We start from the raw sequence: 18054 nt of genomic DNA, 5'->3' as shown, positions 1-18054 counted from the left end.
CCAGGAGGGCCCGGAGAGGAGGGCACAGCGCTGCGGCCCGCCGAAGGGGAAGCAGGCACGTCGCGGCTGGTGGCGTTGGGGAACTCTGCGAACCCTACTGAGTTCATGTTCCTCGAATGGTGTCATCAGACACGCTTAGCTCATTTATTTCACTCTGGAGAAGATCAAAAAATGTTGAAAGTTTCAATGCCTGTTAAATGTGCTCACTCTGCATGTAGCCAACTTCTAAAAACCTCGGCGTCTTGGCCTCTTCCCCAAGCAAGCAGGCCGTGCGGCAGGAGTTTAGACCTGCCTTTGTTGCGGGAATCTTTACAGTACATAATTAGCCAAAAGACCAGTTCTTCTCACATGAGATCTGCAAGAGCTGCAGAAAAGATCCTGCATTTCGAATCCTTTGATTGTGGAGAAGCCAACATGCCCGGACTGTTCCAGCCCTCTCATAAAACGGGCCCTGGCAAAACATCACTGACGGAGAAGAACAATTTGGTGACTACAGCTACCCAAAACGGTGGAAGCAACCTGCCTAGTAAAAATGACAGTAATGGTGTGGTAGGTTAATTTTTTTCTTTCATCCTATTTGACTTAAAAGAAGAAAAATCAAATCCGGGACCAGTGGTGTTTCCTTCCATGATCCAGATTTACCCTAGGTACTTTGGAAGTGCCTCACTTTCCCTGGTTTTCCCTTATATCTTCCAAAATGCCTGCAGTAAATTATCAACTATATTTTGTGAATGCATTGAAATGTGGCTCCGTTTACCCAAAGGAAAAAAAATCCATCCTTGGCATCTGTAGCCAGCTCCCTCCACTGTTGAAACCGCCTTCCCTGTGTGCACACTTCTGCCGGGATGCATCCTTCCTCACTTCTTGTCCGCATGAAGCACAAACTAAAGTCCAGAGAGAGCACTCAAAAGGCACATCTTTGGTAGGAAATTCTTACTAGATCGAGCTGTGTGGCATATTGCCTGAGAGCAGACTCGCTCTTTTCATTGATAGAATCTCAGTAATTAAGCTTAAATATGTTCCTCTTTATTGGGGGTTTGGAAAGATAACTTTTTCTTTGTAAGCAGAAGATTCATCATAGCTTTTTGTTTTCTGATGGTTTTTCCATGTGTTTTTTTCTTTCTATGAATCAAAGGTAAACAGTTCCAAGATTTGAAAATCCCAACAAACATGGCAAACAAATCTCATCCAAAACCTTCTGTTTTACAGGAAAAAATAAATATCAATATATTTATCTGGGAAATCATTTACCAGGGTAACACAGCAGCACAAAAGTGGAGCTGTAGTCATTTTTTGTTCTAGGCTTATGTAGCTTGGTCTGGCATGCTATTTATTTTTAATCTATTTATCTACTTTGAGCTGAAGTTTTAGAAACTCTGTCTTGTTCAAAGCCTTATCCTTTAAATTGTTGTGTTTTGTTTTGACGTCCACTCTGTTTCTCATTTGTATATTCATTTTCTTGGCCTCCATTCAAGTAAATTACCTGTTTCTTTTGCAGATTCTTTATGGAGTTATAAAAATCTTTTTGAAGATAAAAATTCTGTTTTACCCAATTAATGGCTTGTTGTTAATATATTCTATGAAAGTATGTGCTTTCTGTGGTTTTACTGGTTTGTGGGCTTGCTTCCAGCAAGAAATGCAGTGCAGTTTGGTTGTCTTATTTGCTGTTGAAATGCTGACCTTTTTGCATATTTTTAGATTATAATTAGCTTTCCCTTCCTTGCAGATAACTTTTTTTGTTATGTCTTTTTCCTCCACTTTGAACTAAATATTGAGTAGACTAATGAAAAGTGTATTCTTGACCAACAGTTGTAGAGACTCTTTTTCACTCGAGGGTTGTTCTTGTCTCTGAAACGGCGCCTTTCCCTCCCCGCAGCCTGGCCTGCCCGTGGTCCAGGCCCCCGCCGCTGCCGCGTCCCAGCGGCCCCAGCAGTACCAGGAGCCGGCGATGACGTTCCCGGTGGTGCAGCCGACCACGGTGGCGTCCCTGCCGATGGGGCAGTCGCCGCCGGTGCTCGCCAGCCAGCAGGTGAGGGGCTGGCTGCCGCCGAAACGCCTTTCCCCCACGCCCGCCCTCGCCAGTGCTCTGCTCGAGCCAACGCTTGTCGTCGGTGCGACGCGTTTGACGCTGTTGAGCTTTAGAGACTCGGATGGGGTGGGACAAGGGTTCAGGGGACAAGGGCAGCGGGAGGGAGGCCGGGGGTCCCAGTGTGCAGCAGCAGGTCGTGGGTGGTGGGGCGGCGTGTCCCCAGGGAGGGCAGGGGCTGCCGCGCGCGGGCACGGGGGAAGGAGCGGGCGTCTGCGGCAGCTTGCTCTCAGCGCTTGCTGCCAGCTCTGTCCAGAGAGAGGAGCTGAAATACAATAGAAACTTGAGGAGCAACGTGATTAACCTACTCTGTTTTCCCTGGCGGTTTTTTGGCTTTTCAAGTTAGCAAATAAAGTTTGGCTCAAGCAATAGGGCTAGGGCATCACTGTTGGATACCCAGTAATGCCTTGGTGTGTTTTAAGATTCCTCTTCCATTGTGTCCTAACAGTACAGGGCTGAACTCTTGCATTGCTGTCAGTGGAGTATCTTGGCTTTGAGAAATCTAGTATTTTTTTTAATTAGTTCTATTTATTATTTGGCACCTCTAGCTCAAAGTGTTCCTAAAAGGTCAGAAAGTGTCTGCTGCCTGATATCAATTGTCTTTAAGTACTCAGCAATGCTGCTTGAGCACCTTTTCCAAAATAGGATTTGTGCATGTATGTTAAATGCAGTTCACTGTAAATATCCAGTAAGTAGCTTTATCTTGTAAAAGAGGAAGCTAACTCTGAATTGTCTCCGAATAGTAATTCTTTGTGTGTGTTGGATCATTATATTCCCCTCAAATGTCTGCTCTTTAGAGGTATTTACAAAACATCTCTTTCAAACAGGGCCAGCTGTTAAGGCTACCATTGCTTCCTTGCATGAAGGTGATGTCAGCCTATAAGAAACATAGCCACAGGCCCATATAGCATGTTAATTTGTGGCTCATTTCTGAGATTCCACGAAAAGCTTGGCTTTCTTCAGTAGAAACTGCTGACAAAGCTGGGGAATGTTTGCATACTTTGTGACTAGTGCATATCATGCTTCTTATCTTTTTAGTTATCTAAATTTATCTCACAGATGACACTACTTCAAAATTGTTTTTTTTTTTAATACGCAGTATTCTTCTGAAAGCATTTGCATAGAAACCATGTAATTTGGTCTCCTCGAAAACATACGCTTTTGTGAAGTCTTACATCATTTTTTTTTCTCTAATGGGCAAAGATATATCACATCATGTTCTCTCAGCCAAAAATGTTACACTTTTTTTAAGGCAAATTTAGGACTGCTGCCACTGCAGAGACATCTATAGTGGCCTCCAGAGCTTTCACAGCTTTATGCTGACAGTTCAAAATCTGCTGGGTTTTTTTTTTTTTCCCATGTGTAAAAACTGTTTTGGAAAAGGATCTTTCCCTAACTTTCACATTTTTTTCCATGGCCTTTCCTCATAGCATGGCTGTTTCTTGAAATAATTCCTTCCCTGATAGTAACTGGGATTAATAACTAGTCTGTCTTTGTTTTCTAATGAATCAAAGCATATAGTTCCCTTTCTCTCTGCATACCCATACATACATTTTTAACTTCCTTTGGGCATTGATTTAAGATGTATAATGTGATGTAAGCTCTTCAACAGAATTCATGCCTGGGGCAACTTCTTTCTTTTAAATGGAATCGCCCCAAGGATAAATCTGCCCCCAGGGTACAATCCCAGATCAAAACTAGACTTTTTATACTTAAATTTCTCAGGTCAGTTCAAAAATGTAGGGAAGCGTGAAGATAATGTGTCCAGTTTGTAGTTTTTATTATGCTATAGTTTTCAATGTGAACACACCTGAGTTGATCACACAGTACTGGTGGGAGATGTAGTTTAGTGGTAGTTTAGCTTTTTATAACTGGAATTTAAAATTTTTAGGAACTTTTAAATGTTTTTGTCCCCCTTTGATAGCCTTTAAGAAGAGCTACTTTGAGTTGGATAATAAGTTATATGAATGGCGATTGCACTTTTGTAGTATCTCAGAACATATTCTTTAAGGGAAAATTCAGTAAAACACTAGGTAACATGTCTAGCATTAAGTATATGCTTATGATCTTTACAAAATTAGGATTTTAATTGCCAGCAAGCTAGAAGACATTTTTTTATGATATTGTAGACATAAGCAACATAAATAGATAAAATAGTAATAGTTCTGTGCAGAATTTTCCAGAGCACCTGTGTGCCTTAGACACATGTATCCCTGGCTCCAGGAGAGTTTGTGTTCCCAGGATCTCTAGGTACAGTACCACAAGCAGTGAAAAAACTGCATCTTTTATAAACAAATAATAAGGGATGTAAACAAAAAGATGTGCAATCAAGGTGAGAAATTGTCTGTAAAACAATGAAACGCAACAATCTTTTATCATTACACATTTGTGGCTCAGACACTCGGGCTCAAGTACTGTATCTCCTCAATTTTTTTCCCCTCCCAAGTTGAGTATGTATGCAGTGATCATTTATTACGTCAAGGTTATAATGAGGCTAAGTTAGCATAATTTGTCTGGGTGTTTCCCCCTCCTTATGTTTCATCCAGATCACAGACATTTTGTAAAACCTAAGTTGAGTTGAAAATGGGAGTTTTAGGAAACTGCTTGAGCTCCATGAATGCAATCTTTGTACTTGTAATGCAGCGTACTCCGAGCTGCGGGCTGGTTGAGCAGCCTGTCGGTGTGCTCGATTCCCAGTTACCTGCTGGCAGCCAGTCTGAGCCGCAGATTAACATCAGCGCAGACGCCAGGGTCCTGAGCTGGCTTTGCTGCTGGCGAGGGCGGTTGGAGGCAGCCCCGTGCGAGTGTGGCCGCTCTGCTCCCGTGGGGGCCAGGGCCACGCGGTGTTTCGCAGTGCGGGGGCACCTCAGTGTCTTGTCTTCAGTGCGGCGAGATGATTGCCCAGCTAGGACTAATAAATCCCACAGGAGCTGAGCTGATGCTGTGCAGAGACATTCAGGTCCCTGCACAGTGCCCTCTCCAGCACACCTTGTACTGCTCCTGCAATCCAGTATGTTCAGCCCCAGACACTAGATGCTACTGGCCAAATACTCCTTTGTTCACTGATACTTGTGTTGGAAACTGTTACTAATCACGGTTGAGTTTTAACTATTTAAGAGTGGATGGCATGTCTTGCTTCTTTGCTTCCTTGACTCATCTTCTACAGTTTTGTTGTATGAATACCTAAAAATTCTGGTTGAAGAATTCTGCTCCTGCAAAAGTGCAGAGCAAAATATTATGATACTTAGGAAGTGGAAAAGATTGGGGGGGGGGGGGGGACGGACCTTTTGAACTTCAGGCATGGTATTAGATTTTATGTGGTACAGAGCCTGAGCTAATCAATAAATCCTGTGGTCCCAAGTAGGTCAATCCAGAGCCAGCTTAGTGCCTCAATGCCACACTTCTGAAATTTATATATATATATATATTTATTTATTTATTTTATATATTTATTTATATATATTTATTAAAAATATATATATATATTTTAAGTACTTTCAACATTAATTAAAGGACCAAAGAAGGGTATATCACTAGCATGGAAAATGTGAAACTTTCTATTACTCATTATTGTCAGCTCTTTTGCAGCTTTTTTTTCTGTTATTTCTATTTCAGTTGTATAAAATCTGCCAGGCCAGCAGAGCACTGTTTCCCTTGTAATGCTGAAGCTGCCTTTTCGGCTGCCACGTTGTTACTATAGCACCTCAGAAATATAACTGGGATCCAGCTAGAACTTTCACTGTAATTACCGTGTTTTATTTACAGATCAGATAGAATACTGTATCATGTGTTGTATATTTCAATACCTACTGTGTTACGTAGTCAGCTTTCAAATGCCAAGATTAGCCTGGGTATAATCTGCATAGGAGGAATCTTTGAAGTCAATAGTGTAGGGATTTTATAGGGCCAGCTAGAACAATCTCAGGGATTTGAAGAGTCCAATGAGTTGTTATGAATAACCTTTCCAAGACAGTTAGCATTTGTCTTTTCGGGTAATGTATCTTACATTTAAATGAGCTTTAAGCACAGGCTCTTGCACAGTGTTTAAATGAGCAGCATCCTTCTCTCTCGTAAACCAGTTCTGCTCCAAGCAACAGCTCTGTGCTGACTTTAGCTAGAAAGTAAAGAGGATGCTATGTCCAGGTGAACTGACTCTTTCACAGTAGGTATGCCTTAACCTTTTTCTGTTTTCTTTTTCTTTCCAGCAGCAACCCCTGTCACAGCAAGCCTCTCTGCAGCAGGTGCTTGCCAGCCAGCCTGTTTGCCCAATCCCACCTGCAACCCATCTGTTACCCCAGTATCAGCCCCAAACTTCTCAGGTGGCAGCTAGCAGTACACCACTGAAACCACTTCAGATCTCAACTGTACCACAGCTTCCACCAGTTGCCCCCTCCCAGGTAATACCTTTGAAAGTTGTGTAGAAATACATACATTTATGTAAAGCTTTCCAGCTAATAATGAGCATGATTTGCAGTTTTTGTGTGGCTGTTTTAAATGCATGTCAATTTAATTAGTCCCTAAGAATATAGCTTTTTCATACTTCCTGTATTTTTCTTGAATTTGTTCTTGTTCAGTGAATCAAAAATATCCTTTGTGAATAATTCTGTGTCATGCCTAGATAATCCTGTAATGGCAGCTACAAAATTGCAGTAACTGCATTTTTTTTGCACCTTCCCCCATGGCATACTCTCTTCCCCATCCCAGGCTTAAGAGCATGAGCGGTTGCCCAATTTTTATGTTCTTGAGCTGTTAACTTCACCACCTTGCCTATCACCCCTCCATCCCCCTTCCTAGCTCTCAGCCCTGTATCTATTTTCAGTAGCAGGGATGGACCCTGTCTTTGGTCTGGACTGGTTTGTTCATGCTATTAGTATGTTTGCTGGTGACAGTCTTCATGGTGTGAAGCAGCTTTTGCAATAAGGAAGAAGCAAGCTGCTTCTGAGATACCAGAGTAGTTATGGTCTGCTATCTCACAGGGCGGTTTTGCTTTTAAAAACAGTTTTATGGAGTATCTTGTGCTGCCTGGGTTGCAGCCAGCCTGTTTAAAGACGGGGGTTTAAATTGGCATATTGAAGTTTGCATGAAAGAATTTTGTTTTACCTGATGTGGTTCTTGTACCTTTCTGTCAAAATGAAAGCAACTTTTTTGTCACTGTGTTGCTTGATGGCTCTTAAGTAGTGTTAGGAAGAGTTTTAAACTCCCAAGGTATGACAATGTCCCAAACATTGAAATTCTTTCTTTTTTACTAATGTTTTCAGTATAAATCAGTTTGTATTACTGTTTATAAACCTCAGGAAATGAACAAACAGACATAATTATCATCATGACACTGGTGATTTTTACATACTTGTATGGCAATTGAAACTACTTTGTACCATCAATGAAAGCACTTGCAATTTATGTGATATTATATTTTTTTCAGATTCCTCAGTTTCCTGTCATTCCTGCAATTACTCCTCTGGCAGGACTTGACAACCTTCCTCCAAACCTCTCTGATATACCTGCTGCAAATGTGCCCCCTATACCTGCTCCTTCTCCATATTTTACTCCAGCTGTGATTTTACCGAGCCTCCCCATGAACCCCGCTCTGCCTCTGGCACCAAATTCCCCCGCCCTCCCCATGCAGGCAGTGAACCTTCCTCATACAACTGTGGCTTCTTTGGTCTTGCCCTGCCAAACAATAGTGCCAAACATGTCGGCTGCTACGATACCGTTACTGGCCGTGGCTCCGCCGGGAGTGTCGGCTTTGCCAGCACACCACGCAGTGTCCCAGCTCTCTCAGCAGCAGATGTACCCGGCCACCTTCCAGCAGATGGTGCAGAGCGAGGTGCCCTCTCCCCACCACACGCAGGGCACGCAAGCGGTGTCCCAGCAGCAGCAGCCGCCGCCTCCACCTCCTCAGTCACTCCAGCCCAGCCTAATTCATCCTTCAGAACAGGCCTTGTCTGCGCCTGGGGCTGGTAACCAGGTAATCCGCTTGACGTTCGGCTGTATCGATGCTGGGCGGCGGTTGTGCGCAGGCGCTCCCGGCCAGGGCTCCTTCCGTGGTGAGCACAGCGGGGGGTGGTGCTGCGGGCTCTGCAGATGCTCTGTGACTTCTTGACCTCGGTGCTGGAGGTGGTTGCTAGGGCTGAGCTCAGGTGAAGCGGATGAGTCTTAATCCAGTGTCAAGTGAATACTGTGGATGCGTGCAATGATCTCGTGGACTTTGAAAAGTGAGCAGATAAGCGTGCTTCTTGAATGTCCTCTGCCTTCTCCCATCTTAAGTGCAAGAGGACAGCGCCGCGGGAAGGGTGAGCTCTCACCGCCCTCTGGCAGGAGAAGAGGCTGGGCCGTAACACTTAGGTCGTGCTGAGTGTCCGTGTTGCAGTAGGTTCCTGCTGCATAGATTGTTATATGCAGATGGCAAAACACGGATTACTGGCAGGAGGCAGTGAACTGATACAGTTGCATTGATACAGACCTGCTTAAAAACAGTGCGCTTTGAAAAGCAAAGGGAGATCACCATTCAGTAATGACTCCAGAAAACTGCTTGGTTGGAAGAGATCTGTCAGTCAAGAACAAGTGCTAGCTGCAGACCTTTTCTCCCCCTTAAAAGAAGTGAGGCATAAAGTAAAGCTGCTCATATTAGCACTGTTTACAGGAGAAATGATTCAGGACTTGTTAACACAGTCTGTAAATACTTCTATTGCCACATTTGAGATATGACAACACTGCGAAATGCAGCCTGAGCCAAGCAGGGGAGAGAACTAAATTTGTTAATAATGGCTTTCTTGAAAATTTGCATTCTACTACATCAGTTTGCTATAACATGTAGATTGAAATTCATAACATTGCATTTCAACCTGCCATATCATGGTATCTTTAACATAGTACATCATATTTAAATTTCTGACTTCAGCTGTGTATTTGGTACAGAAATGTTGTTTGCAAAAATGGAGCTAGTTGGAGCCTGATACAGTTACTGTTGAGCTAATTAGTCATAATGTTCCCAATGACTTTAGAGGGAATCGAATTGAGCCCGTTATGTGCAGCATGCATGGCAAACACCAAAACCAAAGAACTGGTATTCTGAAATAGTGCTGATGCAGTCATTATTTACCAAATATTTATAGAAGAATTACATCATATTTTTAAAGATAAAAGATGGCTAATACAAACAAAATGGAGAAGTTCAGAATATTCAGAAATGTGTTTTTGTCTTTTAAAGTACTTTTAATTGAGAAGTATTTATGTAAATAAAGGAATTTCAGTACAGTATTATTTTTGCAGTTGATATCTTGCACCTGTATGTTCAGTCTTGCCTAGGTAAACTATTCATTTAAACATTATTTTGTGAATTATTTTAGTAATGCAAGATGAGGAAATTACTTCATTGCTCTTCTGCAATGCACACTGTAATTGTTATACTAAGTACCCCACTTAGGCAGCCTTGTAACTATGTTACGTGTTGCAAGCCACACTTCATTTTTATTTTTTATCCCCATTAAATCCTGGAGTAATAATTTAGGCTCATATGCAGAATGTTCACAGAACATACAGTAAGGAAATCGTATGGCCCTATTCTCATGAGTCCTGATTTTTTTTATATTTTCCGTATATTCTGAATCTCTCGGTGATGATAAAACTCTGCATAATTTTTTACTTGTCTTTTAAAGTATTTAACTAGTACTAAAAGCCTTTTTTTATTCCATATTTTCCCTTCTTCCCTTTTCCTCTTTCCCATAAGTTCGGTCCCCTCAGATAAGTACTTAATGTAGCTAAAAGGAGAATGTTCTCTCCTTAAACGCAGAACTCGGCTGTTAGGCAGTTTAACAATATAGTCTCTAAGGTAGTTGGAATCCAACTGTCTGTCTAGTTCCCAGAAAGCGCTTAAGCACATGAGTTATTTTAATGCATTAAAGAAATCCACTTAGATAAATGGAACTTTACCTGTTTAAAGTCTCACAAGGAAGTGTTTGCAGGCTATGGGCCTTAGTGCATAGTATTTCAAGAATAAAGTTGTATCTTCAATGCTTAAACTAAAGGGAAGACTGTGCTCTATAAGATGCTAGTATATATTCAGGAAGAAAAAAAAAGAAAACAAACACTTAATCATGTAGTCTATACCAGCTAATGGTTCTAAATGTTCTACATATATGTTACAGGGTTTTTTTTTAAAAAAAAAGAAAAAAAAAAAACAATTTAGATTATGGGTAGAGAGTATACTTTTCTCTGGACAGTGGACACTGATTGCTCATTGAAAATAGAGCAAAGTATTGAGGACAATGAGCCCGTCATCTAGGATTTTAATTTCTAAGCAAAATTTGGTTTTGTTTCTCCCAATTAATTAACACTTCAGCAATACACGTTTTCAAAATTATGTAGGAAGACTACTTTGTTTTTTTATTTTATTGCTTTAAAGCAAATTTAAACTCTAAGTTGCTTCCTTTCCAATCGGAGACCACACAAATATACTCTCACTACACAGTGATAATCCATTTTCTGTGAATTACGGTGCCTTGTCATCAATATAGGTCACAAGCACTCTGAGCAGAGATTTGTTTTAATAGGTGTCTATTGTGTTACCGCAGATTACTGGACACACTCAGTATGCTTTGGAAACTGGAGCCCAGGTGCCTGTACTGCCTGTGCAGCCTTCGATAGTAATGTCACCACCTTTGCAGTTGCAGCCTGAACTATTGCCTCCCCGCGTCGCACCAGAAAGTATTTCACAGGTTCATGGCAGCCTTGCTACAGCTAGTCCACCCGTGCCCATAGATCACTGTCTGCCTCCGCAGCCTTCTGGTCTTCTGCAGCTTCAGCCAGACCTGTCCCAGCCTCTGGGTCAGCAGCTCCCAGTGCCCTGCTCAGCAGCCCAGGCAATTACAGAGCCATCTCAAGAGGTAGAGCCGTTTCCTCCTAAGTAACCTTCTTGTGGTCACGGGCTTATTTCACAAGTTAGATTATCTATGCTCATGGTAGAGAGCAGTTTGTCCTAGATGCTAACAGCTCTGCATCAGCAAATAATCGGCTATTTCAGATGAAACTGGAAAGTAAATGTTGTACCTTGACTACTTGAGAAATGTCCTGCCGCCTCATTACTTCAAGGGGACAAGTCAGCTTGAGTACCAAACACATCTTTGTCCATACTTGAGCACAAATAAAAGCAGGAATAGAAGTTACATTCTTTAAGTGCCATGGGTCAGTGAAGAACTGTTCTATGGAGCTTCATCCATGTTTTGTCCAGTCTTGTTTTAAATGTCTCAAACAATTGTGCAACATCATTTGCCTTAAGAAACTATTTCATGTGTAAAAGTTCTTCAAGCGCTTCAGCTTGAGCCTTATTCCCATCTCATTTAGCATTGTATCCTCCTGTACTGCCTGAATTCTCGTCTAGTCCTGGGATTTTTGTTTCTTCAAGTATTTGTAGACATTACCAATTCTTAGTGGTCGTAGAAGCAAGATGCATTTTACTGTATTTCTTTATAAAACAGTTGGTGGCTCCTGTCTGCTATTTTGACTTTTCTTTCCACTCCCATAACTTCAGTCTTGACAGATGTTACAGAATTTTTCCTTCTTTTCAATTCTGTCATAGATATTCATAAACAAAGCAAACCAAAGGTTTTGGCATTTGTACTGGATTTTAGTAAACAAGTCTGACATCATCTCCACTTCTGTGTGGAAATGTCCCTCAACAATGCTGCTGTCAGATTCCAGCTTCCTCTTGAGGCTTTGGGCTCTGAAGTACCTTCCTGCGCAAAGTAACAGGTTCCATCTTTTCAAACTAGATCTTTTTGCCTATGTTTTCATGTGCTTGTAGCATCCCTTTCCTACACCATGCAGCCTGTGAATGTCATTAGATGTACATCTTAACTCCTCTTCCAGAGATGTTAAGTAATAGTACTGACAGCAAATTAGATTTCTCTTCCCCATTTTGCCTGCCCTTCTATCAAGTGACAGCCTGATTCTCGCCAGAAGTTGATCACACTGTGATTTAGGCTGTTTCCTTCAGCCTGGTGAATTTCTGTCCCCTATAGGTTAGGTATAGGCAGCAGAAATAGCAGAACTAGCCTGCAGTTCACCTGTAGAAGCCCTGGGTAAGCCTCAGTATCAAACGTATCCCTTATTCAAGGTATTTCTTCTGTAACCTACCTTTTTTGTGTGCACAGCTCCAGTGCCAGAATTGGTGCTGGTGCCAAACCTACAGCCTGCGGTGAAGGCCCATCCTAGTAGGAGTTTTTGGAAATATGAGTAAACTTCATTGCTCTAGTGCAGTGTGATATGGAAGATACAAGTTGTCATATGTTACCCAAGAAATCGGTGCCCTCTGAGGCACGTGTCTGTCCCTGTTGTTTTATCAAATGCCTAGAAACGTTTAACCACTGTTTTGTTAACTTCATTCTCATATTTCATCTGTAGGTTAACTCCTTTCTCTCATTCAATTTACAAAATCAATCCAAAATCGTAGTTTGATCCTCTCTTCCCAGAGTGATGTAGAAAAGGTGTTTAGTGGAAAAAGCCTGATGATTTTGAGTAAGGTGGCTGGATGTGTTTGAAGCCTCTTTCCTCTCCTCACACCTGCAAAATCTCTAGTGAGAGCCAAGCCCCTGGGGAGCACAGGTGGTGTCCTCTGCTGCCCCTCTGCTACATGAGACGCAGGAATCCGGTAGCTGTAAAGGACCTTAAGTGTTGACTGTTACAGCTGGGTTTTGCGCAAAAACCATGAGCATCAAACTGTGATTCTCCATATAAAGGTCAAACTGATCCAAGTGCTCCCCTGTGTTGATTTTATGACATATATTGCCAAGGTTTTCTTGGGTGTAAGAAGAGTTTCATGTCTGCATATTGAAAACACTGCATTTCATTGCCACTCTGCCATACCATTTTTATCTCTATCTTTTGTTTGAATGTGTGGCAATACTCATAACCAGATCAATTTGAATTGATCAGGCAAATGAGATTTTGTAAGACACTTGATCAAGTGCATTACCAAAATCTAGATACATTATGTCTGTGTTCTCAGTGTTCATTAATTCTGCAGTTCTGTTGAAATTGCAGTCAAGTTCACATGACATATGTCTGGTGTTATAAGCAGTAAATGGTGTTGACTTGTTAACCTCTAAGCTTTTAACTCCAGTCTGCAAATTGTTTTGATATTAATGTGTAGTAGTAACAGTCAAGGGGCTTGTTTCTAGCTGTGAGTCTATGGTAGGATTTATATGTGTGTGTGTATATATATATGTCTGTGTGTGTATATATATAATTATGAGCATGATTGTATTTGTGTGTGTATACATATACAGGTGTGCTTGTGTCTGTGTATGTTACCTACATAGGTAGGATGGTTAGAGTAGAGCCAGCAGCATCAGCTCAAATTCTGTGAGAACAGGTCTACACAACAAGAAAGTCCATTGATGTCTGGCCTAGCATTGCAGTCAGTGAAGGAGGAAGCTTTTGTGGAAAATTTCTATTGTGTAGAAAGCAAGAGAAGATGGTATGAGGGCTGTGTTTGTAAATAATGGCTTCTTTTATTTGCAAGTTCATAAGATATTTTTCTCAATAAGCTAAACACACTGAAAATACTTAGCATATTTCAGGAAACTATAAAAAATGATAAAGCAGATTAGGTTACGCTTCACATGCACTCAGAAAAAGAAACAAGATCAGGTAGGTGCCGATACATGGTCTGGCCATGCAATACATTGTTCCATCATGGTGAGGACCTATTCTTTTCCTTTTACCACCTCGTCTGCTTTAGGGACAGCAGAAGGGAACTGACAGGTCAGTGAGCTCTGTCTTAAGAGCAGTTGTGCATAGATGCTGATGCTGTGGACAGAAGTGATACTGGAGAGGGTAAAATGGGACATTTTCATGTTCTAAAAATATGTTAAGCGGAACAGTTTAGGATTACTGAAGCCTCAGTAATGAAAAGCTTGCTTAAAGGTGTTTTTCGTACGCATATATAATATATTTACCTAAATAACTTTTCCTTATATTTTAGGAGCAGGCAATACAGGACAAACTTCAGACACTGTCACAGAGCTGTGAAAGGTATCATTATAATCTCTTTGGCATAAGAAATTTTCCTTTCTGAAGGCTGTTCTTCCTCTCTCTCTCTTTACAGCACTAAGCCAGAAGCCTGGTCTTTGGCTTCGGTGAGAGGAGGAGAAGAGCGGGAGCTGAAAAGGAGGGAGACAGAAGGGTGCAGGTCTAGGGAGAAAATAACTATTATGTATGAAATGTGTCTGTTTCAGCTCACCCAGCTCTGTTAATTCTTTAGTTTGGGTGCTATATCCTAACCCTCATGTGTATACAATGACTGGTTTAGTTTCATTTCAGCATGTGATTTTTCTTTTTGTTAAATAACTGAAGTGGTACAGTCCCAGATTTTGATGATGATGAATCTGTAGAAAGACATCCTACACTAGTATATTTAGGTATATAGTTTCTTCTGTCCCTGTAACGGTCTGTACCAGTTTCTTCTGTAATGATCTAGCCCCAGGTGTGCTATGGGATGTTCAGTACGGGTGAGAGTTGTTCATTGAACCACTCTAAAGATATTGTAAGAAGGGTTAGAACATGCAGTCAAAGCCAGTCCTGTGCGCAAATAGCGCCTGTTATGGAAGTAATGACAAATGGTAACTCAGAGCCAGCTCAAGGCCCCTCAGAATTATGAGCAAACTTCAGTTTTACTAGCCCTGGTCTGACAACTTCCAAACTCAAAAGCAGAAAGGAAGGGAGCAAAGTTGGCCTGAAGAGGTGAGGAAGAGCCCTGGGGAGGAAGGCTCGCTGCTTTGGCTACTTGACAGGCATGTGAGATGAACGGAGGCACCTGTTCGTGGGGCAGGACTTCCCTCCCCAGGCACGCTGCCCCCCAACACACCACAGTTCCCACCCCCCGGCAACAGAGCGCCAGACTTTTCAGCACTCAGATATAGATAAAGTGGACATGAAAGTGTATATCCATCAGCACCCGAGTGCTTTGCCCATTGCAGGTGCTTGCACCGCATTCATCTTTACTAATTGTAAAGCTACAGGATTCTGTGCTTTGGGCTAGGATTTTAGTGACCCTTTTCTGTTTTCCTGAGTAGACAAGATGAACTAAGTTTATGCACTTGAAGGCTTCTGGCTCTTACTGATTTTCCTTCTGCCCCACCAAAAAGGTCAGTCAGACACAAGTGTGAATGCAACCCTACAACCTTAAAATTGAACCGTCTTTCCTAAGGATTCCCTTTTTTTAAATCCTGCTGGAGAAGAAGTAGCATCCTAGTGAAGGAAAAATACCATGACTCCCAGGAAAGGTGGAGGTTTTAAGTGAGTGGGAAAATTGTTTTCAATTTGGACTTTCAGTGAGCCTCTACACTTTTTAGGGGGGAAGTGAAATCTAATTTTTTTTGGCTATGGGTTAGCTCTGGCTATAAATAAGTTGGAATGAGTTCACTCGCACCCACTGAGAAGACAGCTATCTAATTTGTTGTAGAAAGGCATGTCAGATATTTAATAATCTATTGAATTCTTATTTGCCTATTCCAGAGGTGTGTTTGAGAAACTTACTGTCATGACTGTGGCAACATGAAGAGTCTGTGTCAGAACATGTCTCACAGTCGTAAAGGGAGGTCTCTGTTTTCCAGGTGTACATGTAACTGCTAACATTTGAGTTGGGTTGCACTTTCACAGAGCAGAGGGGCAAGGCATTGAAGTAAAATGGCTGGTAGTTGCAGCAAAGGTATGAGCTAGAATATATTCTGTGCACAAAATGTGCTCCCTCTGCTACCACAAGAGCTGCACATACGAAACAGCTGCAGAGTGGATAGAAATAAGCTGTTCCCTATGATTAGTGCAGTTAGAGCAAGAAGTAAAGGCCTTAAATTCAAGCAAGGGAGCCATAGGTCAGACTTGAAAAAAATTGTATGCCTGTACAGGTATATAAACACTTGAATAAATTATCCAGGGAGGTTATGAAATCTCACAGGAGGTTTTTAAGATTGGTTTAGACAAATGTCTGTCAGGAGTGGTTTAGACAGAGCTGATCATGCCTTGGGGTAATAAATGGACTAGACAACCTTACAAGGTTTCTTCTTGCCATGTTTACTATGCACCTCTGAACGTTTCCTGCAACTTCACAAATGACTTGCAAGCTTGTTTTCTGTACATGTCACATTGCAATAAAGTTAGCAGTTAGTGTTTTGGTTACTAAAAATAATGTGCTGTTACTAGCTGGGACATGGGTCATCTGGGAGATCGTGGCATAATGCCCTCTCTCAGATTCCTGAGAACTGCAGGGACAGGAGACGTGGTATCTTACTGGGGGCTGTACCAACTGCTCACTCTTTTCCTTCATCTCTGACTAAGATAGATTGACCACATTTAGACTTTCTGCTGTGAGAGTGAACAGATGGGAATTGGGAAAACTGAAGCTTAGAAAAATAGGAAGGAATCCTTGCAGTTGGGAGAGGGACTTTAAGGATCGCTGAAGAAAAGGGATCGGGGAATGTAGTGATGTATTGCAAGTGACAGGACTTTCACTGTTATTAACAGAAACCTTTATAGATCATTTCTGATTAGACATGATAGCCAAAGTACGTGCCCGACTTGGAGTAGTTCTATTCCCTTACCAAGCGTCTTTCAGTAGCGGCCCTAATTTGGGCCAGAAGTACAGACATGCAGTGTTCTTGCATTCTCTGTTTTTTTTGTATCTTATCTTTGTATAACTCCATCCTGTTGGTGTTTTTGCTTGTTTGTTTGTTTTTTCTCCTTTCTCTTATAAAGCTACATGAGTCCAGATGTTGCTTCAGGTAAAGAAATGAGTGACAGCTTTGAAGGAGCGATAGGAAGTGGAAAACAAGAAGGAAAGCCTTCAAAGAAACATAAGAAATCTACCCGCGCTCGTTCACGCCAGGAAAAGTCCAGCAGACCAAAACTGACCATATTAAATGCAAGTACAGCCTCTTTGACTGAGGGTAACTTTTGAGTTAGTTTGGTGGTGCCAGAAATGATCGTTGTTAATCTTTGCCTGCAGGTCTGTAACACAGGGGATAAGATGGTGGAGTGTCAGCTTGAAACACACAATCACAAAATGGTGACTTTTAAGTTTGATTTGGATGGTGATGCACCGGAGGAAATTGCTACTTACATGGTAAGACTTGGTGATGCAGCTCCCCAAAGTCTCTTAACATAATGAATTGCTTCAGCCAACTTGTTCTCAAAGTGCGCTTGTTGCAAGCTTTTGGGTAGCTGTGGAACTGAGCATTAACCACAACATGATTGTTTTGCTCTTTATGTATACTTATAGGTAGAGAATGAATTCATATTGCAGAGTGAAAAAGAGATATTTATTGAACAAATGAAAGATATCATTGATAAAGCAGAGGATATGCTCAGTGAAGATACAGAAGGAGAACGAAGTTCTGATCAGGGGACAAGTCCCCAACAAGATACTGACAGACTGGAAGTGAATGAGGTAAGAAATGTGAAATAGAGTTTAAATCCTTTTTTTGTGATATATAGTTAGTGTAGATTAGTTCTACATCCTGTATTATAAAAGGTTTCTTAGCCAGAGGAGTAATACTTTTCCTCGGCTGAGGCTTGCAACATGACCGTTCTTTGGAACAATGCTGCTTTTGCACTGATACCAAGACAACTAGTTCTTCTGTCTTGTTTTTGTGTTTTAATAGGAGAAGCGGCAGTCTCAAGTGAAGACGCCTGTGTATCAACAAAATGGTAAAAGCGCCTTTTGAACACAAGCTTAATTTTGAGCTCTAAGGAAGAAGTTTGTGCAGAAGTTTGCTATATGGAGGAAGTCATCCACCTGTTACCAGTGACTGGAAACGTATCTAGGGATGTAACAGCAGTGTCTGTTGCTGTTAGCAACCTTCAGGAAGGACTGCAGGCCTAAATCAGATGAAATTATCGTGTGGGGATGTGTAGGGAACTGCTGAATCACACAAGCTGATAATGGAAGGTGGAAAAGTTGAAAAGGTGTAGGC

The 18054-nt window shown here is 41.7% G+C and overlaps 1 protein-coding gene across 10 annotated transcripts in view; it reads left to right on the top strand.

Annotated features, from left to right (window-relative positions):
• The window catches only part of WNK2 (WNK lysine deficient protein kinase 2), a 127079-nt gene that overhangs the window by 72172 nt on the left and 36853 nt on the right, over nucleotides 1-18054 (top strand). For 7 of the 10 annotated variants that reach the window (XM_064518887.1, XM_064518885.1, XM_064518883.1 and 4 more), the window contains exons 10-18: nucleotides 1877-2029; nucleotides 6292-6483; nucleotides 7509-8054; nucleotides 10660-10971; nucleotides 14070-14119; nucleotides 16838-17003; nucleotides 17088-17204; nucleotides 17361-17528; nucleotides 17743-17788. In XM_064518887.1, coding sequence (XP_064374957.1) covers nucleotides 1877-2029; nucleotides 6292-6483; nucleotides 7509-8054; nucleotides 10660-10971; nucleotides 14070-14119; nucleotides 16838-17003; nucleotides 17088-17204; nucleotides 17361-17528; nucleotides 17743-17788 — 1750 coding nt within the window. The remainder of the gene's footprint in view (nucleotides 1-1876; nucleotides 2030-6291; nucleotides 6484-7508; nucleotides 8055-10659; nucleotides 10972-14069; nucleotides 14120-16837; nucleotides 17004-17087; nucleotides 17205-17360; nucleotides 17529-17742; nucleotides 17789-18054) is intronic. The other 3 variants (XM_064518880.1, XM_064518886.1, XM_064518888.1) reach the window with 3 other exon arrangements.

The sequence above is a fragment of the Dromaius novaehollandiae genome, chromosome 12 (genome assembly GCF_036370855.1).
Source record: "Dromaius novaehollandiae isolate bDroNov1 chromosome 12, bDroNov1.hap1, whole genome shotgun sequence".
In the NCBI taxonomy this organism is placed as follows: Eukaryota; Metazoa; Chordata; class Aves; order Casuariiformes; family Dromaiidae; genus Dromaius; species Dromaius novaehollandiae.
This window is presented reverse-complemented; position numbering and strand designations above follow the sequence as displayed.